Raw genomic sequence first — 19,943 nt, 5'->3', positions numbered from 1 at the left:
ACCATGAGGTTGGTGACATCCTCCACCATCATTTGGCATGGCTGTCAGACAGAATACCAGATTGGAAAGACCATTGTTTTGATGTGGTAATGACACTTTGACCTTAAACTCATTGAGGTCATGGTATAGGCTTTAAGAAATCCTCCAGATTCAGAGTCACATTACTCATTTCCAAGAGTAGGAATGCTGGTCCTGAGTTACTTCATCAGTGAAGGCTTTTCTAATATTCTTTGCTCTTAAATTTGCCTTGAAGATGCTGCCTACCTCATATGTCCAAGGTATCACCCTGGTGGTGAACAACTGGCATGAAAGATATGACTTCAGAGCCCTGTTTTTGGGGTCCTGATATTTTTAATGGTAAAATTAACATAGTGGTGGGCTTTGCTAAAGGTCACCCCATCATCTGCCTTTAGCTTTAGGGGGAGAACAAACACCCACTTACCTCCTTCAAGATTTGGAAATGAGACAGTCCCTGGAGGTAAGGGTAGGATTTGCTAGCTGGAAAGTTACCCCATCAAAACAAGTCCAAAGCATCTTGACCACATAATAATGATAAGTGTGGTAGTTATTAAGCACTTACTAAGCACTGTGCTAAGCACATGGGTACATTCAAGATCACCAGATCCCACATATGGCTCTAAGTAAGAGGGAGAACAGGTATTGAACCTTCATTTTGCCTGTGAGGGAACTGAGGCCCAGAGAAGTTAAGTGACTTGCCCAAGGTCACACAGCAGACAAGTAGTGGAGCTGGAATTAACCCAAGTGCTCTGACTATCAGGCCCGGGTTCTTTCCACTAGGCCACAATGCTTCCATTTTACATTCACTTAAGCGGACTTCTACAAGGACGTGCCATGAGTCTCATCCAGGAAATGTGAAGAACTAGCTGCCTAGTCCTAGTTCTAGAACACAAGAGGATTGTGTTCCTGCCTCCTGCTCCCAGCAGCCATTTCACCTGACTGCAGACTTGGTGGAAAATGGTGAAAAGAGAAGTCTTTAAGTGTTCACCATGGTGCAGTGTCTGAAAATGTGCCCACCACCAGCCCCCAAGGACAACTTTCAATGGTGGAGGGGAGACAACCCTCCAAGGTCAGGTTTCCACATTCTCTCACTTAGCTAGCTGTAACCCCACTGCACGGATCACCGTCATGATTTCCAAAAGCAATTTTAAAATACAATCTTGCAGGGGGTCCCTTCTTGAGACTTGATTGGAAACAAGATTTTCCTGAATCAAGATCACCCCTCCCTCACTGCCCATGGAGTTGGAAGAGCCACCGGTGTGAGGAGCAAGATATGCAGCCCATGGTGACTCTGTCAGGGGAACAATTCATATCGGGCATTTTGCTCAGAGGCTAGTCAAACGGAGCTCATAAAAGTCATAATTTGATAGAATGCTGACTGGAGCCCACCCAGCATTTAAGGAAGGTGTAATTTTCCATGTAAATCATGTGGAATTAACCACACATATGCCTTACAATGTTCCCATTAGAGCAAATTCCAAACATCAAGAATATTTAAGCAGAGCCTGATCTTTCCTCCTTGAGAAAGTTACCTGTCAAATCTACCATCTGCATAATGTAGATGAGAACAAAGCAGATCAAGGATCATTTTCCCACTTTGCTTATAAACCTGCACCTTTGTCATATCAGATTTGTGACAATCAACGTCTGCTAGGAAGCGGGCCATTACCGTCTGGCACATCACTCTGTGACACCACTTTCTCTAGAAGGGGATTAAGAGCAAGGGAAGCCAATCTCGAAGGACAAAGTAAGACCAGGAGGTTAAACCTTGACAGCAGAAGCCACAGACACAACACTAACCAGGGCATCTGTTCATCTTGATGTGGAAGTGACTGTTTCCTTTCCTCATTTAATGGCTCTTTCATAAGTTAAGAAGAGGGTCATAGCTACCCTAGTACAAAATCCTCTGTCCCAGCTTTCTAAGATTTGTAGAACCCAGTTCTGGGACATGGCCAAACCTCCCCTGAACACAATCCTGATACTAATTGAATTTTAATGAGCAAAAGGCATTGTCCCTTGACTGGAAGAATGCCACCCTGAAGGAATATTCAGCCACTCCTCTAACCATTCTTTTGGGGCCCAATTGAGAAGCTTTCAAAATGGGAAGATGAGATGTGCTTATCTGTAGGATCCCAATAGATAAATCCCTTGAACCTGAAAATAAAATCCTTCCAGTTTCATTTGGTTCAGACCTCATCAATCAATGGTATTTATTGAGCACATACTTTTAGAAGAGCACTGTACTAAACACTTGGAAGGGTACAAATGAACAGAGTTAGTGGACAGTTTTCCAATGCAGTCATACTTATTATTAAGAGTTCCTTTTTCTTATTTTTATGAGCCCCATGTGGGGCAGGGACATGTGTATAACCAGATTAGCTTTTATCTACCCCAGCACTTAGTTCTGTGCCTGACATGTAGTAGGCATTTAAAAAATATCATAAAAAAGGATCATTGCTTACTGACCCAGAGACTGGGCGAGGGACGAGGTAAATCAGCTTTCTTGAATGAGGATGAGGCTGTACAGTTAAACATCATCCAAAGCAGCAAAGCCTTTCATCACGTTCTCTACCTCTTAGTTGACAAGCTCAATTCATTCTTCAAGCAATCATTCTATGGAATGCTATCAGTCAGAAAACTGCACAGCTCAAGAAATCAGCTCAAATACACCACCACCAACTGGTAGCTTCCAAAACGAATCTTTTCATGAGTTGCTAATACAATTTTTAGGGACTCTGTTTGCCCCAAGCTTGCCTCCTGCATCTGGAAGTAGCCACCTCCCATCTCAGGAACACTGTATTTCAGATGCCCAACCCTTTTCTGCTCTTCAGACAAAGAACTCTCCTAATAGCTCATATCTGGTTCAAGTGGCAAAATGAAATTTAGGGGGTGTGTGGCTTCGGGCGGGCAGTGGGAGACGTGAAAGAGAAGGCAATTTAGATTTACAGTCCACTACTTGGGGGCCTAATTGTATTCAGCTTATGGCTATAGACATCTTAATTTATTATTTGCACATATTGAAAAATGGCATTCCCAGAAAATGAGGAAATTTGCTTGATGTTTTCCCCTGATCCTGACACATCTGTTCCTACTTTCAAATACCTCTTCGGAAACCTTATGTTGAAGTTCCAAAATAATCTAACAGTATTACCATACATTTCCAAGGTGGATAAAAGACCTGAAAACAGCATCTTTGTGGTTAATTAGTTGATGGCACCAGTGGACATACTTTCTTGTTTGGCTGCTCTAAGAACAAGGCCCCAACTCAGAGTTGGAATCCTACAAGGATGAATTGAATGGGTGAAGCAAAAAGGACATGCCAATCCCTAAAACTCTTACCGTCTACATTCCAGGGACATAAATACTTTGGTCCTCCTCTGTGACTAGAATATCACCAAAGCTTTCCAAGCATGGGACAGGAGTTTGTCTGTACAGGTTAATGGTTCCAGAGATATTTTTTAAATGTCTCCGTACCAAGGTAAAATGATTACCGATAGCATTTCCACCAACTGAAGAGTGACTGGAAGCCAGCACAGAAAACAGTTTAAACATTTTTTTTTTCATCCACACTGCCCAATTCTTTAAAAAATGATAGGTGGCATGGCTCATTTCTAAAACTTTCAAAGGACATCACTGCCACTTGAACCGTTGGGCAAGTGAGTGTAACTGAACTTCAGATATTCTCTTCAGCAGCTAATTTTCTTCTCACTTTAACTGGACCAGAGATGCCTACTCTGACAAGATATCCAAGCAGATTTTATCTGGATCTGTCCAGGATCCCTCTGGACAGAAACACACAACTACAGTCCCCCTAGAAATTATTCAGAGCAGACAAATAAATGGATGCTTTGCAGGAAAGCTAAAGATAACCGGTGTCTCTTCATAAAGTTGAAAGGGAGCCATACCATACAGACTTCCTAATCAGTGTGATGTGAATCATTTCAGAAGATGCCCAGACCTCTGCCAAATATACTTGGGGTATTGTATCATTTATAACTATCTAGGAAATGAAGGTCTTCTAACAGGCAGATAGTTTCTACACCGTTAATCAGAGTACTGATTTGATCTCACACTGGAACTTCTAAGTCTCACGGGAAATCACTATCCATGTCTTCCAAAATCTCCTCCCTCAGTTGGTCAATAGTGCTTGACCAATGTATCTTTAATCTGCATGGGAGTGGATACATGAACCAGATTTTCTTTTGCCATCTGTCAGATGATTTGCCTGTTCATCCTTATTTATAATGTTATCAACTATTTGTAAATTTCACTGTACTGAAACCTACATTCAGAGGCTGTTCATGTGATTCCAGGTACTTAAATTCACTGTTTGCCCGCTGATGATCCCCCCCAGATGGCATCACCATGGGCTTTGCTAGGCTTTAACAAAATATTTTCATCTTGTGTGTCTTTTACATAAAAAAAGACATTCTGATAACATGAACATTCTGGAGAGAAAAGTAGCAGAAAAACAAAGTTGATGTACAAGATGAGCTACCAGAGATTTTTGTTGGCATTTAGATCAGGAGAGGAAACAAGTTTAAGTTTTTAAAGGCATTACATCATGATCTATTAGCTGCCTATGTAATATATTTACATTTCAAGACAGTTGTTTGCTCTAGACCATGTCCACACCTGAGCTGTTTGAATGACTTGGCTGGGGACAAAGCCCATGTCCTGCTTACCTCAAATACTTCCTCGTCCAAGATCCTGGTCCCAAACACGATGATCCCATTGACATCTATAATTGGGTGGTCACTGCGGTCCAAGAATTTAGTCGTCTTCTTTTTACAGTCCAACACCAAGGTCACGTTTTTCTTGTGCACGCTGATGGCTATTCTGTGCCACCTGAAAAGCACATGCCCCCAAAATTCATTAAAACCGAAAATCTCAATCTCAGTTCTCTCTCTCTCTTTCTCTTTCGTCTCATAGGTAATAGTTAATTTAAGGTTTCCTCTTGCGCCAAATGTTAAGCTTTTCCCACAAGGCAACTTCAAGCTAAATGGTTGACTATACACAGCTTTGTCACCAAGCTTGTGATCAACACTGCTTTTCAAAGAAAGATTTTCTCTCAGGGCCTAGCTCCCTTCATGATGATGAAATTAAATCCTCAGGGAGTCATAGCCTTTTTCGGATACTAAGGCAAAATTAAGGTCATTCTAGAAATAATGCTCTTAATAGAAAAGAATGGCTAGAAATTAGTTTAGCTATTGTCAAAAGCCTTATTTCAAAGGATGGAGAAGTAATCCTGGCACCACAATTTGTCTGCTGTGTAACCTTAGGGAAGCCATTTAACTTCTCTCTGCCTCAGTTACCTCATCTGTAAAATGGGGGTTGAGACTGTGAGTCCCACCTGAGAGAGGGACTGTGTCCCACCTAATTTGCTTGTATCCACCCAAGTGCTTAGTACAGTGCCTGGCACATAGTAAGGACTTAATCACCACAATTATTACTATTATTACAGAATTGGGCATCCAAATTCTGAAGGTAAAGACTGGAAAAATTCAGCACTGATGATGTCATCCAAAATTTGACAATCCACCAATTCCTTGTGTGTGTGGGTGTGTGTGTAATTACAAACTGATTGTAACCACTACACCAATCTCAGAAATTCAGAAGTCAGAGTCCAATCTGAATTAGAAAAAAAAAAAAGAGTTGTAGATATATTCCTGGTGTCTCCTGATCTCTCTTTATCTGACCATCTCTGAATAACAAACATTTAATAAATGCTCCCAAGGTCAGAAATGATCTGTTTGTCTCCTCCTCACTGAATGTTCCAGTGCCTCTGTACATACTCCTGTTCCTTTTTAGGTGAGAGCTTGTTACTACCATAGAGAGGAACGAAAGCTGGGAAAAAAAATATGTACAAGTTCTCACAAATTCAGTATTAATGGGGCCTAAAATAGTCAGACTTTAAATAAAATAATGCATGAATATAAGAATAAATTATTTTATTCAACTGTTCATTCCAATCCCATAACCTAAGGAGGGTGTAAAAATCAAAGAGAATCACACAAATGTAGTGCTAGGTCCCAAAAGTTAATGAGGATATTCAGATGAGCACAATCATCTCTACAGTGAATTATTTTCTTTAAAAATACCCCAGCCTCAAGACTGAGCTTTACACTTACTTGCCATCTGAAAGGTTAATGCCCCTGAAGAGTGGATAGTCTTCTGGCCCTGGTTTTCCCATGTGATCCTCATAGAGGAAGACGGGAGACCTGCCCATCTCCATGCCGATCTGTTGGATTCCTTGCTCATTGTAAATGGAGACCAGGAAGGCCTGGCTTCCTTTTTTGGCTTTTACAGTGGCTAAAATGGAGAAGTCCTCAGGAAACGGGGAAGCTGAAATACAAAGCCGAGAAGTGAGTCTTAAGCAGGTAACAGAATAACTATCTGAGCCAAGTTCAGACCTTTATAAGCTGGATGCCTTCCACCTAAGCAGTCCTACCAGATATATGTATACATACATATGCTTTTTTTTCAGCCATCAGAAGTATCCTCTTTGAACTTGCATGTATCACTGAAGTAGCCTTGAAACCTGACCAATCATGCCCGTACTACTTACATTTAAAAATTGATCTTCTTTGTGCTACTGCATTTCTGATCTGTGGGTACTGCCAATGTTTTCAGTTTTTCCTCCACAAACCCTCTACTCTAAAGGAATCTCTATTCCTTATGTTCAGTCAAGATTAGTCTGTTGCCTGTTACTGCAGAACCCAATCCCACCACATAGTTGGAAGCTGGGTAGCACTCCACTACTTTGATTGCCCTGGTGTAGATCAAACATCCTCTAGTCCAGTACATAGCTTTTTTGCTACATAGTCAGTTTATAAGTGTATCAGTAGATATGCCAATCTGGAATGAACAAGGAATTTTCAGGAAGAACTGTCTGAACAGGAGGTCTGCCCAAGAACTGTGAGACCTACTGCAAAAATCATAGGACTGGGAGTCAGAGGACCTGGGTTCTAATCCTGGCTCCGCTACTTGCCAGCTGTGGGACCTCGAACAAGTCACTTAACTTCTCTGTGCTTCAGTGTCCTCAAATGTAAAATGGGGATGAAACACCTGGACTCTCCTTCCCCTTAAGCTGTGATCCCTATGTGGGACAGGGACTGTGTCTGACCTGATTTTCTTGAATTTACTCCAGTGTTTAGTAAACTGGCTGGCATAAACACCAGAATTATTATTACTGTTATAACAGTGGAATTAGATGTGGTAGGTTAGAAAGTAAGCTATATTGACCCATTTCCATTAGAAGTGATTTCTCAGTGAGATTATTTAAAATTCTGACTTTCAATGAACGTATTTGGTCACTTTAAAAGAGATATTCTTTTAAGATGACTGAGTCAAACTTGTACACAAAACTTGAAAATTCCCAATACCCTTTTATGACCCTTGTAGCTTTGACAGAAAATTGAAGCTCACTGGAGGCTAATTCTCACGGATAAGTTCTGCAATCCTGCCACGTGAGCAACTTGCAATTCCTCGGTGAACTTGGAGACTGGCAGAGAGAGCTATGTCAAGCCAAAAGCAGTAAAATCTGACAGAACTCCCTGACCAGAGCCAGCAGGATTATCAGAGTCAGAACAGAATTCTTGACACCCTGTAATTCAGCCTCTGGAAAAAAAAATGGGGTCAGGCACTATGGCCTCGAGGATTATAGGTGGGTCAAGTTCGTTTGGCAATCACTAGTCATCCTGGCTTAGGAAAGAAAAGCCTCTTATCAGTTCCCACCTCTGATAGAGGCACAAAAGATGGGCCTGGCATTCCACAAATCCCATCATGCCCTTAGGAGTGGAAAAAGTCAGGTACACAGAGGGCTGCTGTACAATTCCCCTTCACACTGAGTCATGAGTGCCCTCTGCTGCCCAGCTACCGGAGCAAAACTGGCAGCCAAAGGCCAGTCCTGGTTTCCAAGGTCCAAACGCCAAAAGGAGAAGTCAAATTTTAGCCTTAAACTGATTTCTGATTAGTGTACTGTTAGAAAATGGCTCATTTTTTGTACTTACAAATATTTCAGATTTTTCCCCTGGACAGTTCAGTCAGTGGATGGGTTGACTGTACTTTTGCCACTGGGAAAAAATGTCAAAACCTGGGATAGGATTAAGGGTAGGGTTCAGAGAAACTGTCCCCAAATTGGCTTGAGCTCGTTCTGTGATTCACAGCTCACAACTGCTGGCAGAGTTAGGTGGCTAATGATCACAGTTTTACACTACTGAAAATACTTAAGTTGGGAGTATTCATCATGTGCCTACAGAAATGGAATAGGAGCTTAAACGTGAAGACACCTAGAAGATTCTAGAATCTTTTCTTATGTGCCTGATGTCTTCCCCTCGCTTTCTCTCTTAGATAGTAAAGCCCCATATGGCTCAGAGATTAGTTCTAATTTGTCCTCCACTGCTCTCTTCTTCAGCATTCAATACAGTCCTGTGCACACACAGTAGACATGTAATAAACTCCACTAGAAGAATGGATCCACCATTTTATATCCTAGCTGGCCAACTCTCAACCCTTTAATTATGTGGAATAAACTAGCTCAATGCTGGGTTTGGGGTAGCTCGTGGTCCCGCTAGAAGAAACCAGGGTGGAGGCGAAAGATGCCATCCATCACTTTTACTAAAAGCCAAAATTTTCCTCAGGCTAAGTTTCTGTTCTCTGCCAAAATAAGTGAGCCACTGAAGGCCTAGGTAATCCCTAGACAGTATTAGTCACTGTCTACAAGTAGAAATGTACACAAATGGGATCGCAACAGACCACAGAGCCTGGAAATGTTTTGGTCTAATGTGACTGCCAACGAATGGCAGAGACTAGAACGGCCTGATTCGGAGTTAGCAATATTAATACTTGTTCTATTTGTTATGCTAAACACTGTATTAAGTACTAGGGTAAGTACAAGATATTCAAGTCAGGAGAAGTCCTTGTCCCACATGAGGCTCACAACTTAAATAGGAGGGAGAACAGGTATTTCCCCATTTTACAGAGATGAAGAAACTGAAGTACAGAGAAGTGAAGAGATTTGCCCGGGGTCACATAGCAGGTAGGTAATAATAATAATAATAATGTTGGTATTTGTTAAGCGCTTACTACGTGCCGAGCACTGTTCTAAGCGCTGGGGTAGACACAAGGGAATCAGGTTGTCCCACATGGGGCTCACAGTCTTAATCCCCATTTTACAGATGAGGTAACTGAGGCACCGAGAAGTTAAGTGACTTGCCCAAAGTCACACAGCTGATAAAGTGCCCGAGCTGGGATACGAACCCATGACCTCTGACTCCAAAGCCCGTGCTCTTTCCACTGAGGCTGTGGAATCTGTAGGTGGCACAGTGGGATTAGAATAAAGGTCCTCTAACTCCCAAACCTATGCTCTCACCAGTAGAACCCAGGTTGCTTCCCAGGTTGAGTTAAAGATATCTTCAAGAGGACTTAGAACCCAACCCTTTTTCCCAGTACAGACCTCTTTGAAGTGGCTCCTGAAATGGTTTCCCATGTCAAACAACCCACATATAGGAATATGAGACAAGATCCAGGAAATGCATCCAGAAAATGCCTTGCTGAACCCCCCTGAGGCTGCTGGGTACCATCATTTGCAGCTGGAGAAGGAGTGCATTAGATCACTCGATGCAGGAGCTATTTTGAGAAGCCTTAAACCACCACACTTTCAACTCTGTTTTGCCTCCTGGAATTGGTTGATCAAGGGATGGTGTTGCTATTTAAATCATTAGTACATTAGTCCTGCTATTGGTCCAGTGGAACATGGCTGCTAATTCTGTTGTACTGTACTCTCCCAAGCACTTAGTACAGTGCTCTGCTCATACTAAGTGCTCAATAAATACCACTGATTGACTAAAGTTCAACATTCCTGAAGAGATACTATCCTTAATATTTATATTTTTAATGGACTCTGATCATTTCATTCTCCCCAAAATTTGGAGCATTAGAAACTGAGCAGCCTAGTGGAAAGTGCAGCCTTACTGTATTGTACTTTCCTAAGTGCTTAGTACATGCCCTGTACACAGTAAGCTCTCAATAAATAAGACTGAATGAATGAAAGAGCTTAGGCCTGGGAGTCAGAGGACTTGGGTCCTAATTCTGGCTCTGTCACTTTTCTGGGTGACCTTGGGCAAGTCAGTTCACTTCTCTAGGCCTCAGTTACCTCATCTTCAAATGGTAATTAAATCCTCCCCACTAAACTTAAAATGTGAGTTCCATGTGGGATAGGGATTGTGTCCAAACTGATGATTTTGCATCTACCCCAGCCCTCAGTACAGTTCCTGGCACATACTTACGTTTAAGCACCATTAAAAAATATATCTGAAAACCAAAACCAAAAATGAAGTTCTATGCTCTTTTCGCTTTCCCTCATCTTTTCTTTACCTCCCTCTGCATCCCACATTGCTTTATAGGCTCCCTTACTTAGGTTGAATTTTGTTATCAACCAAATCAGTAGTATTTATTGAGTCCCTGCTGTGTGTGCCTGGCCCAGGGTTTGAAAGGAGAGGACAGGGTGGACTCTGGAGATGTTAGAAAGACAGAAATAACAGGATTTGGCCATAGACTGAATATGGGGTTGAAATCAATCAATCCATCAGTCGATTGTATTATTGAATGCTTACTGTGTGCGGAGCACTGTACTAAGTGACTGGGAGAGTACAAGAGAGTTGGTAGACATGTTTCCTGTCCACAAGGAGGTTATGGTCTACAAGGTTGTAAAAGAGGGAGACAGGGAAGATGGTGATTATATCAACTGTCCCACCAGGATATTTACGGAATAACTGCAAATATCAAGAACTGTATTTTAATGGGATAATAAAAATCACTGATCACATTTCCTGATGGTTATTGGTTTGATGCTAGATTTTTGTGGAGACTGTGTTTTGGTAGCTGTAGAAAGTGTCAAAGCTCTGGTCAGCAGGGCTCATAAATTACAAACTTAGGGAAACCAAAAATCTCATCCAGGCAAAATGATTCTTATCTGCTTCCTGCTAGCTCTGTATAGGGAAAGAAAGCCCTATTTCTACTAGGGTGGCTTTGTTCTTTCAACATAAAAATCACACTTTCAGATATCATGAGGGAAAAAAAAACATCCCTAAGAAATTACTTTGTTTTAATTATCACTTTCCTTGCTTTTTGTAAGGTCAATTCTGGGCTTTTCAAATGCTTGAACCTTCTTGGAAGTCCCAAGATTATTATTTTTATTTGCTATGGGGATCTTGTTAATCTGTGTACTCCAGGCAATTTATTAACACGAGCTCATTCCAATCAATTCCCCTAAAGTTTTCACCATCATGTCCCTGACTCCAGGATAGATTCAGGGTGAATTTCATCCTGGCCTATCCAAATACTGAGTCCTTTCTCTGGAATTTCAGATGTGCATCTATGGGAAACAGGTCTTGATTGCCTCCTGGCCTCAGGATCTCTTTAATTTACCAAAACAATTGTCTTTCTTTGTCCCAACAGAACATTGCTATATTCAATGTTTCAACAAGATAACAAGAGAGACTGTAATTCCCCAAAGAACTAGAAGGGACAGTGGCATTGGCAGGGGAAAGGACAATTTTTATGGCCACAAAATGTGGAATGGACTGCCAGTTGCACATGGTTCTTTATAGCCCAGGCATCTGGATTCTACATATACACATGTGCACCCTCACACCTGGAAAAAAGTTACCATCCTCCCTGGTCTATTAATGACAAATTTCTATTTACAGTACATGATACAAAGGGAGGGAAATTCTGTGGCTATATAATCCCCTAGTTGGGCAGTAAGTGATATTGCCCCTGGAAAAATGCTACAGATTTACTCAGGGCACAAATCACTTCCTGGGAAACTGTCGATGAAATGGATGTTAATCAATGGTGTTTAATTTAGTCTTAGTTAATATCATGTCCCGGGAGCAAATTACTCAATAGGAGTGAGGCATTTAGATCAGCCGTATTTCAGAAAACTTTTAAAGCTCTCATGAAATGTTTTAGGCAATGATTCACAATCAGTCTGTTCAAAGACAGTGATTTACATTTATGGAAATCAACTCTTCATCAGCCAATCAGGTGCCTGTTCACATTTTCTTTTTGCCATACCAGTTATCAGAGCTCACCTATATGGATGCAAAAACTGGAGTCCTCTACTTCTTTGGTATAAAATATATTTCTGTGTATCTCAAAAGAGCAATATAGTTGTCTCTATGTTTAACTTTCTTTTCCACTGGATTGTAGGCTCTTTGAGGGCAGCGATCAGGTCTTTAACTACTGTACTCTCCCAGAGCATTTAGTACAGTGATGTACCTGAAGTCTGCCCACAGTAACTACCAATTGGCTCATTTTATATATTGTTATTCTTTTTTTCAAGCAAGACACACTTCTCTCGTGACTATAAATTATAAGAGACCATGGGCTAATAGGTGGTCATTTTTAACTGCCTTTTATCTCTGAAAAGTTATAAATCTCAAACGCAGGATTTGTCTCATTGCATTGATCCATAAAGACATTTTTCCAAGGTTTACCAAGGCTTTCAAAAATGTACAGTTGAATATGTAGCAAGGAAAGTGGAAGTGGTAGTGACACAGCAGTGAAAGTGACAAAGCACACTGTCATGGGTTCTAATCTCGGCTCTGCCACTTGTCTGCTGTGTGACCTTGGGCAAGTCACTTCACTTCCCTGGGCCTGTTAGCTCATCTGTAAAATGGAGATTGAAACTGTGAGCCCCTTGTTGTACAAGGACTGTGTCCAACCCAATTTGCTTATATCCTCACTGGAACTTAGTACAGTATCTGGCACATAGTAAGCGCTTAAGAAATACCACAATTATTATCATCATCATCCATGGTTGTTTGACCAAGGGGCCAAAGGCATCAAGAGCTTAGCAAACTGAAATGTTCTGTCACTACAGGATCCGGTAACTGTGAGAATTAATTGGAGATGACATATTTTCCTGGGTTCTAGTAGATGTAACACTTTGACTGAAGTGTTGTTCTCAGTGTTGTTGAGTGAGAATATATGTGTCCTTTAAAGTGTGCATGTCAATATCGACTTTGGCAGTGTTTGGGGAAGAGAACACACAAACGTATATATGCCAACCCTCTTTTATTAACTGAACTCAAGTGATCTCTGCAGAGCAATATGTTGTAGTGTATCTCCTTACTGCCCAAGGAAAATCAATATATCATCCATTCACACTAAGCAGAGATAAATGCAGCACATTATATTGATCTGATCAATTCCCTGGGACATTTTACAATGCCTGGGCAGTCCAATAATGCTATGGGTTTGTGTGGTGTATAGAAAAAGCAAAGGTTTGCAAGCTTTCAGATGTAATTAAAAATATAAATCCAGTCATTTCCAATTGATTTTCACTAAACCCAGTTCCCTTCCTCGCTACTGGTTATGATGTTTGATTCACACTTTGCTTAACTTAATTGTTTAGGATTCTCTTTAAACAGCATTTCCTCCAAAACAAGGTTAAAACTACTCCCCAAATCACCTATAGTATATGTTCTTTACAGGGAGAAAATGGAGTTTAAATCTATTCGAGTCCTGCCGTTTGTACAGTGGTAAGCACTCTGTTCCGGCAGAGAGGAGATCTGGATTCCAGACTCAGTTCTGCGTATTGGGGCTAAGCCATCAGTGATGAAAGTTTATGACCAATGAATCACTTAGGGTTTTTCCCCCAGTTAGACAGATCTAGAAGGGATCCTGAAAATAGCTCGCTAAAGAGGGCAGTGAAGATCACAGTGGTTATCCAATCAACCACCTACTGGTTTGTGGTGCTACAGCTCAGTATTGGCATTACACTGCCATCATTTTGGGCAGAAATGTGCCACGCACATAAAATAAACTTGGCTTACACATCGTCACGCACTGCACTGCTACCTATTTTTAAATTCATTGTATCCCATATTCCCTGGGGGCAACGCAACCAGTAGGAAAGATGGAGTGTGAGTGAAGCTGAGTAAAACCACTAGCACTATCTATGATCAGCTCCTATGCACAAGTTCTTGGTCGTGAAGTTTCAAGACAGAGATTTGTCCAGTGATTCTTTCCTCAGACCGCACCCCTTCTATTTGTAAATACTGATGTGAACAGCGGGCAATATAGTTAGCTGGGTCTCACGCTCTTACTCTTGTGATACCAGCTCATTAGTCAGGATTCTGATGTGTGTTCTGTCAAATATCATTATACCATTACTTTTTAAAAAGTGGACCCAAGAAAAAAGCATACTTCTCACACTTTGCAAACCCTTTAGAAATGATCCTGGAATGGAGATAGAAGAGTTATTTTATGTATGAATTAAAATGTGTTTCTCTTACCAGGATACAACTGCTTTGTTGGTGCACTGAGCTGAGCGTCTTTTGTTACTCGATAGGCGACATCTGGTCCTTTCGAAGATCTTCTGCTTGTGCAAAAACCTGTTGTTTTCGTTATTCCATCAGGTAAATTATGAAAATCTAATACCTTCAAGAGATCTGCTGGTGCAGCTGTGAGGAGAAAGGAGAGAGAATAGAATTAACACCGGTACAAAAGGAAGAGCTTTATTTACATCAGCAGAATCAGAAATTCTTCCTGATCAACATGCCATCCAGAGAATGAAGAGCCTTTTAAAGTAACTGACACCACGTTTACACAAGGACAGTTGTATCTAACACTAAAAAAGGGGGAAAGTGGCAGGAGAATGTAAAACACAGTGATGCCTTTGGACGACTGAATAATTCAGTATGCTTGGGTGAAGGTTCTGAGTAGGAAAACCCACCCAGTCCCACCACTCCCTGCATCCATCCCCATTCCGTGGATCTTCTTACTTCTTTGCTATTTGATTTCCAATTCTCTGATTCTAGGAGTACAACTAGAAAATGAACCAAGGCAGAAGTCCTTATCCAGGACGGCACATACTCTGTACAGCAAATGTACTGATTTCGCCCCGGAAATGATGTGCACTGACAATGTCCTGCAAAATCATCTAGTTTTTAGAAAAATTAAATTAGCATTTGAATTCAGGCTCCTGGGGGGAAAAAAGAAACTGAATGGACTCTCCTCTTTAGGTTGTAGGATCGTGGTTTGTGCATCTTCCACCTGAGAAGACTTTATTGTGAGAGACTATGGCAAAGATATTACTGGACTGGAAGGTATGGTGATATTTTTAAGAAGTTTTTTTATTCCTTCAATAGCATTTACTAAGGCCCTACTATCTATGGACTGTTGTCCTAAGCTCTTGGAAGAGTAGAAATCATAATCAGTTATATTTATTGAGGGCTTACTGTGTGCAGAGCAACTGTACTAGGAGCTTGGGAGAATACAACATATTTGGCAGAGACATTCCTTGCCCACAGTAAGCTCACACTTTAGAGGGGAATGTTCAGTTAGGCTATTTTATTAAGCACTCTTTGCTAAGCACTGTGCTCTGCCCTGGGGCAAACACAAGATTGTCAAGGTGGATAAGTTCAGCATAGTCTTAGTTTACAAAGCTAAAGGGGAAACAGCTAATCTACAGATATGGATGAGTTTAAGTGAAGAGTTGAGGTGGAGTTCTATAGGGACTCTCAGCTCCTGTTGGCCATCATGGGCATGAAACCAGTCAAGCTTACTTTTAGAATACTGAGAAAACAACTGTGGTTTGTAACCACAAGCTGTTGCCTGGAGAGATAAAGACTCTGAGGATTTTTGGCTCCAAGTATCATCATCAGTGGCATTTATTGAGTGCTTAATGTGTGCAGAGCACTGTACTAAGTGCTTAGAAGAGTATAATACAGTGGAGTTAATAGACGTGTTCCCTGCCCACAATGGTCTTACAGTCTAAAAGTAATAATAAAAATAATGGTATTTGCTAAGCACTCACTACATGTCAAGCATTTTTCTAAGCACTGAGGTAGATGAAGACAATCAGGTTGGACATGTCCTTGACCCATACGGGGCTCACAGTCTTAATCCCCATTTTACAGGTGAGGTAACAGGCGGAGAAAAGTGAAATAACTTGCCCAAGATTACACAGCAGACCTCTGACTCCCAGGTCCTTGCTCTTTCCACTAGGCAATGCTGCTCTACTGCTTTATTACATATTTTAACACTGTTATTTTGATATGTTGAATATGTACCTTGTTCTTATTCACTGTTGTTTTTATATGAACCCATCTTTCCCGACCTAGAGGGTGGGGCAGTGCCTATAACTGATCTGATTATATTATGCTTCCACTAGGGCTTATCCCAGGGCTTTTTGCATAGTAACAGTAGTGACCAGTAATATTTAAATACTATAACTGCTTACACATGAATTGAGCTACTTACGTAATATGTTCTAGTACTCTAGAGTCACAGCTGACACTATTTTACTTCAGATAAATGCCAAGAGCATCCTTTACATCCTATATATTTTTATCAGAGGATTGAAGTACTTACATGCCCATACTAAGATTTGTATGTTTTGAGTGGCAGGTGATCTCAATGGATTGGATTTCATCCCAAACTGCAAATAGCCTTCCTTATGTCACCATGCCCCATTAGAACTCCAAAGCCATCTCCTCTACCTTCAGACTGACTGCTTCTGCTGAAGTCAGAAATAGAGGTATTGCTCTTGTTTTTATAGAGCTTACTTAGACTGTGACCCTCATGTGGGACAGGGGCAGAGTCCAACCTGATTGACTTGTGCTTAGAACAGGGTTTGATGTGCTTTTGATCAGAAAGCTCTTTCTGATGTCAAATCACAGTCTTCTCAGGTGGGATTTCAAACTCTTTCTCCTTGCTCTAGCGTCAGTGGAAATGGAAACTTCTAGTCACCATTCTCTTCATAAACTTGCATACACCTGGCTGCGTCGTTAACCTCAGGAGATCCTTTTGACATACCTCAGAAACTAGGTTTAAAGTGGAGACAGGCTTACAAGGCCTAAAGGACTGTAACAGCTGCTCTTTATGCCATTGCTCCAGCGAGACAAACACCAGAAGAAATGCTTTGCTTAGCATGACATTTTATTATTTAGCATTTATGCAGTTCCTTCCCTCCAAGGAGCTCATTTATAACCCAAGGAGTTCCTACAAAAACATACCATAGCCTCCTAGCAATCATTCATCATTAGTCACACCAATAAAGAAGCAGAAAAAAGAATATTTGGAAGAAAAACTGGTAACAGATTGTTTGAGCCTGCTATGGAGTAGAGAGACCCTGCTCCTAGAATTCTGCCTCTGTTCTGGAGTTCCTGATCACTGATCCAGTTCCCATGGTTGTGCTTCGATTTTACCATTTCAACTGAGGAAACCCAATATCACCTTTTGGAAGAAAATTGGTCCAGACCTATGAGTGTGAACATTAAGAATTCCCCCTCACCACAAAGTAAATGTGCTTCTTCATCACTCCTGTGTTTTGCCCCTTCAGCAGACCAGTGTTTTCTGACATCAGATGCACCATTGTTCTGAGATTTTTAAATGTAAAGCTAAGGAAATTCCAACTGATTATGCATCAAACGTATAGATTCAATCATATTTATTGAGCGCTTATTGTGTGCAGACCACTGTCCTAAGCACTTAGGAGAATAGCATATAACAGAGTTGGTAGACATCTTCCTTACCCACAAGGCATTTAGAGTCTAGAGGGGGAGTCAAACATTAACATGAATAAATTAGTTCACTTTTGTGAACTTGGGGTGAATAATGGGTAGGGAAAGTAGCAAAGGGTGAAAAAAAAAAAGGATTTAAAAAAATCAGGAACAAGAGCTCTCTGGACTATTTCTATGGTTAGGCAAGGGATATCCTTCAGCAGCTTTTGCGATTAAGTCCCTGGTTGATAAATGCCAGTGTATTTCCCTAGCCCAAGATTTCAGCTTGCTGCAAGGAGATGGTGTCCTACAATGCGAAGTAGTCAGCCCATATCTTTTATCAGAGGGACCTTCCTGTTGCAATATGACCCTGATACACTTTTTCCCCCCATTCATGGTCCTGTTCCTTGGAAAACCTGCACGTTCCACTTCCGAAGGCCAGCTGAAATGTTTCTGTCCCGCCCTCATTTCTCACTGTCTGAGGAACTGTCAAATCTTTGCTGCGATTGGTCCACTAAAACCATCTCAGAGTGGAGAAAATTGTTCATTACAGGGAAAGAAGAGTTGATAAAGAGTTTTGCTCCTCAAGAATCATGTACGTTCTCATGAACGTAAATGTTTGGATCATTTAGATGGCTCCCACTCCATCTTAGAGCAGTTTGCCTAAATCAGACTCTTCCCATACCGACATCACAGAAGCACCTACAAGTTTGCAGAAAACCCAGGTCCTAGCAGAAACACACACTTATTTTTAACAACAAATTCCCATAGGACAAGATTCCTCCAGTTCATCTCAGAGCATAGGGAACCTAGATCGTCACATATGCTCAGTAAATGCTAATGGCCACATCTTCTCAGCACACATTCCAAAGTTCCATAAGGAACTCAAGAATCCTGCTCCACCCAGATCCTAAATCGAATGTGTGGTTTAGAATGATTTGCAGCAGAATTTCTGCGAAGGAGTACTCGCCAAGAATGATCTCTCAACCAGATTTTTTTCCAGCACGGCCTGTTAGGATCAACTTCCTATTAGCATTTGCAGTGCTAAAACTGCTTATGAAGAAATTCTATATCACACGCCATCCTGACAGGGCTGGTTATTCCATAGCTTGTTGGATACCAGATGTTTAAGCATCTGAATGATTCCAGCAGAAAGTATTCTTCCAGCACTCATGATCTGTACCATCCATTTGCTAATCCGGTCTTTTTAATGCCAAAGAGATGGTATTTACACACTGAATTGGATTAACCATTTTTGACTGGAAAGCACTAGTAAGAAGTGATATTGAATTTTTCACCCAATGCTCCAAGCAAAATACTGTCAAAAAGATAAACCGCAGAAACTAACGAACCCCTGGCACTGCCCAGAATAAACTCATCTTGACAGATTCATTTAATCTGGCCAATACAATATGTCACAGCTTCATGCTTGTAGCCCTAGAAATGGTGCAGCAACCTTTTGTCTGTAGGAGCTTTTTGGACCACAAGGAATCATTGCTATTTGCTGGAATTCTTCCCCTACTGATCAATTATAATAATAATAATGATGTTGGTATTTGTTAAGCGCTTACTATGTGCCGAGCACTGTTCTAAGCGCTGGAGTAGATACAGGGTAATCAGATTGTCCCACGTGAGGCTCACAGTTAATCCCCATTTTACAGATGAGGGAACTGAGGCCCAGAGAAGTGAAGTGACTTGCCCAGAGTCACACAGCTGACAAGTGGCAGAGTCTTAGTCCAGTGCTCTGCATATAGTAAGTGCTCAATAAATACAATTGATTGATTGATCCTGTGTTATCCCTGTCAACCAGCTTGCTCCCTGGATCTGCCTGTCCTTAAATATTTCAAAGATAGATTACATGGCCACAGAAGAGTTCTTTTAAGAAGAATCTCTTGACTCTGATTAAGCACTGGAACAGATAACCAAGGTGGGGAATCTCCATGCCCGGAAGACTTAGAAAGAGAAAAATAATCATCTATCCCATATGGCTAAATCAATCTCCTTCTCTGAAACAGGGGGCTGGATGAAATGACTTAAGGATCCCTTCCAACTCTGGAGTTTATGGTTCCATACGAACTTCTTATGCAGAAAAATGTGACTTCCCTCAGGTCCATGATCCAAACATCCCTCAATCTCTCACTCACAAGCAATCAGTGGTATTTATTGAGTGCTTACTAGGTGCAGAGAGCACTGTACTAAGCACGTGGGAGAGCACAGTACAATACAATGAGCAGATACGATCCCCATCCCTAACAATCTTACAGTCTCACAATGGAGGTTGATCCCAGAAGGAAGGGGATCTTGGATTCTCTCCTTAAACAGATGGCTAAATGGAGTGTTTTTCCATGCAGCCTACGTACTGTATAGAAGACCAGATTCATTTATTTATTTATTTTGAGAAAAAAGGAG

General features: G+C 41.2%; 1 protein-coding gene across 2 annotated transcripts in view; it reads right to left on the bottom strand.

Annotated features, from left to right (window-relative positions):
- COL5A1 (collagen type V alpha 1 chain) overlaps positions 1-19,943 on the bottom strand; it is a 241,500-nt gene that overhangs the window by 160,961 nt on the left and 60,596 nt on the right. For both annotated transcript variants that reach the window (XM_007662135.4, XM_016226670.3), the window contains exons 2-4: positions 14,325-14,492; positions 6,150-6,363; positions 4,704-4,866 (exon numbers count right to left, since the gene is read on the bottom strand). In XM_007662135.4, coding sequence (XP_007660325.1) covers positions 4,704-4,866; positions 6,150-6,363; positions 14,325-14,492 — 545 coding nt within the window. The remainder of the gene's footprint in view (positions 1-4,703; positions 4,867-6,149; positions 6,364-14,324; positions 14,493-19,943) is intronic.

This window comes from Ornithorhynchus anatinus, chromosome 4 (genome assembly GCF_004115215.2).
Source record: "Ornithorhynchus anatinus isolate Pmale09 chromosome 4, mOrnAna1.pri.v4, whole genome shotgun sequence".
Taxonomy (NCBI): domain Eukaryota; kingdom Metazoa; phylum Chordata; class Mammalia; order Monotremata; family Ornithorhynchidae; genus Ornithorhynchus; species Ornithorhynchus anatinus.
This window is presented reverse-complemented; position numbering and strand designations above follow the sequence as displayed.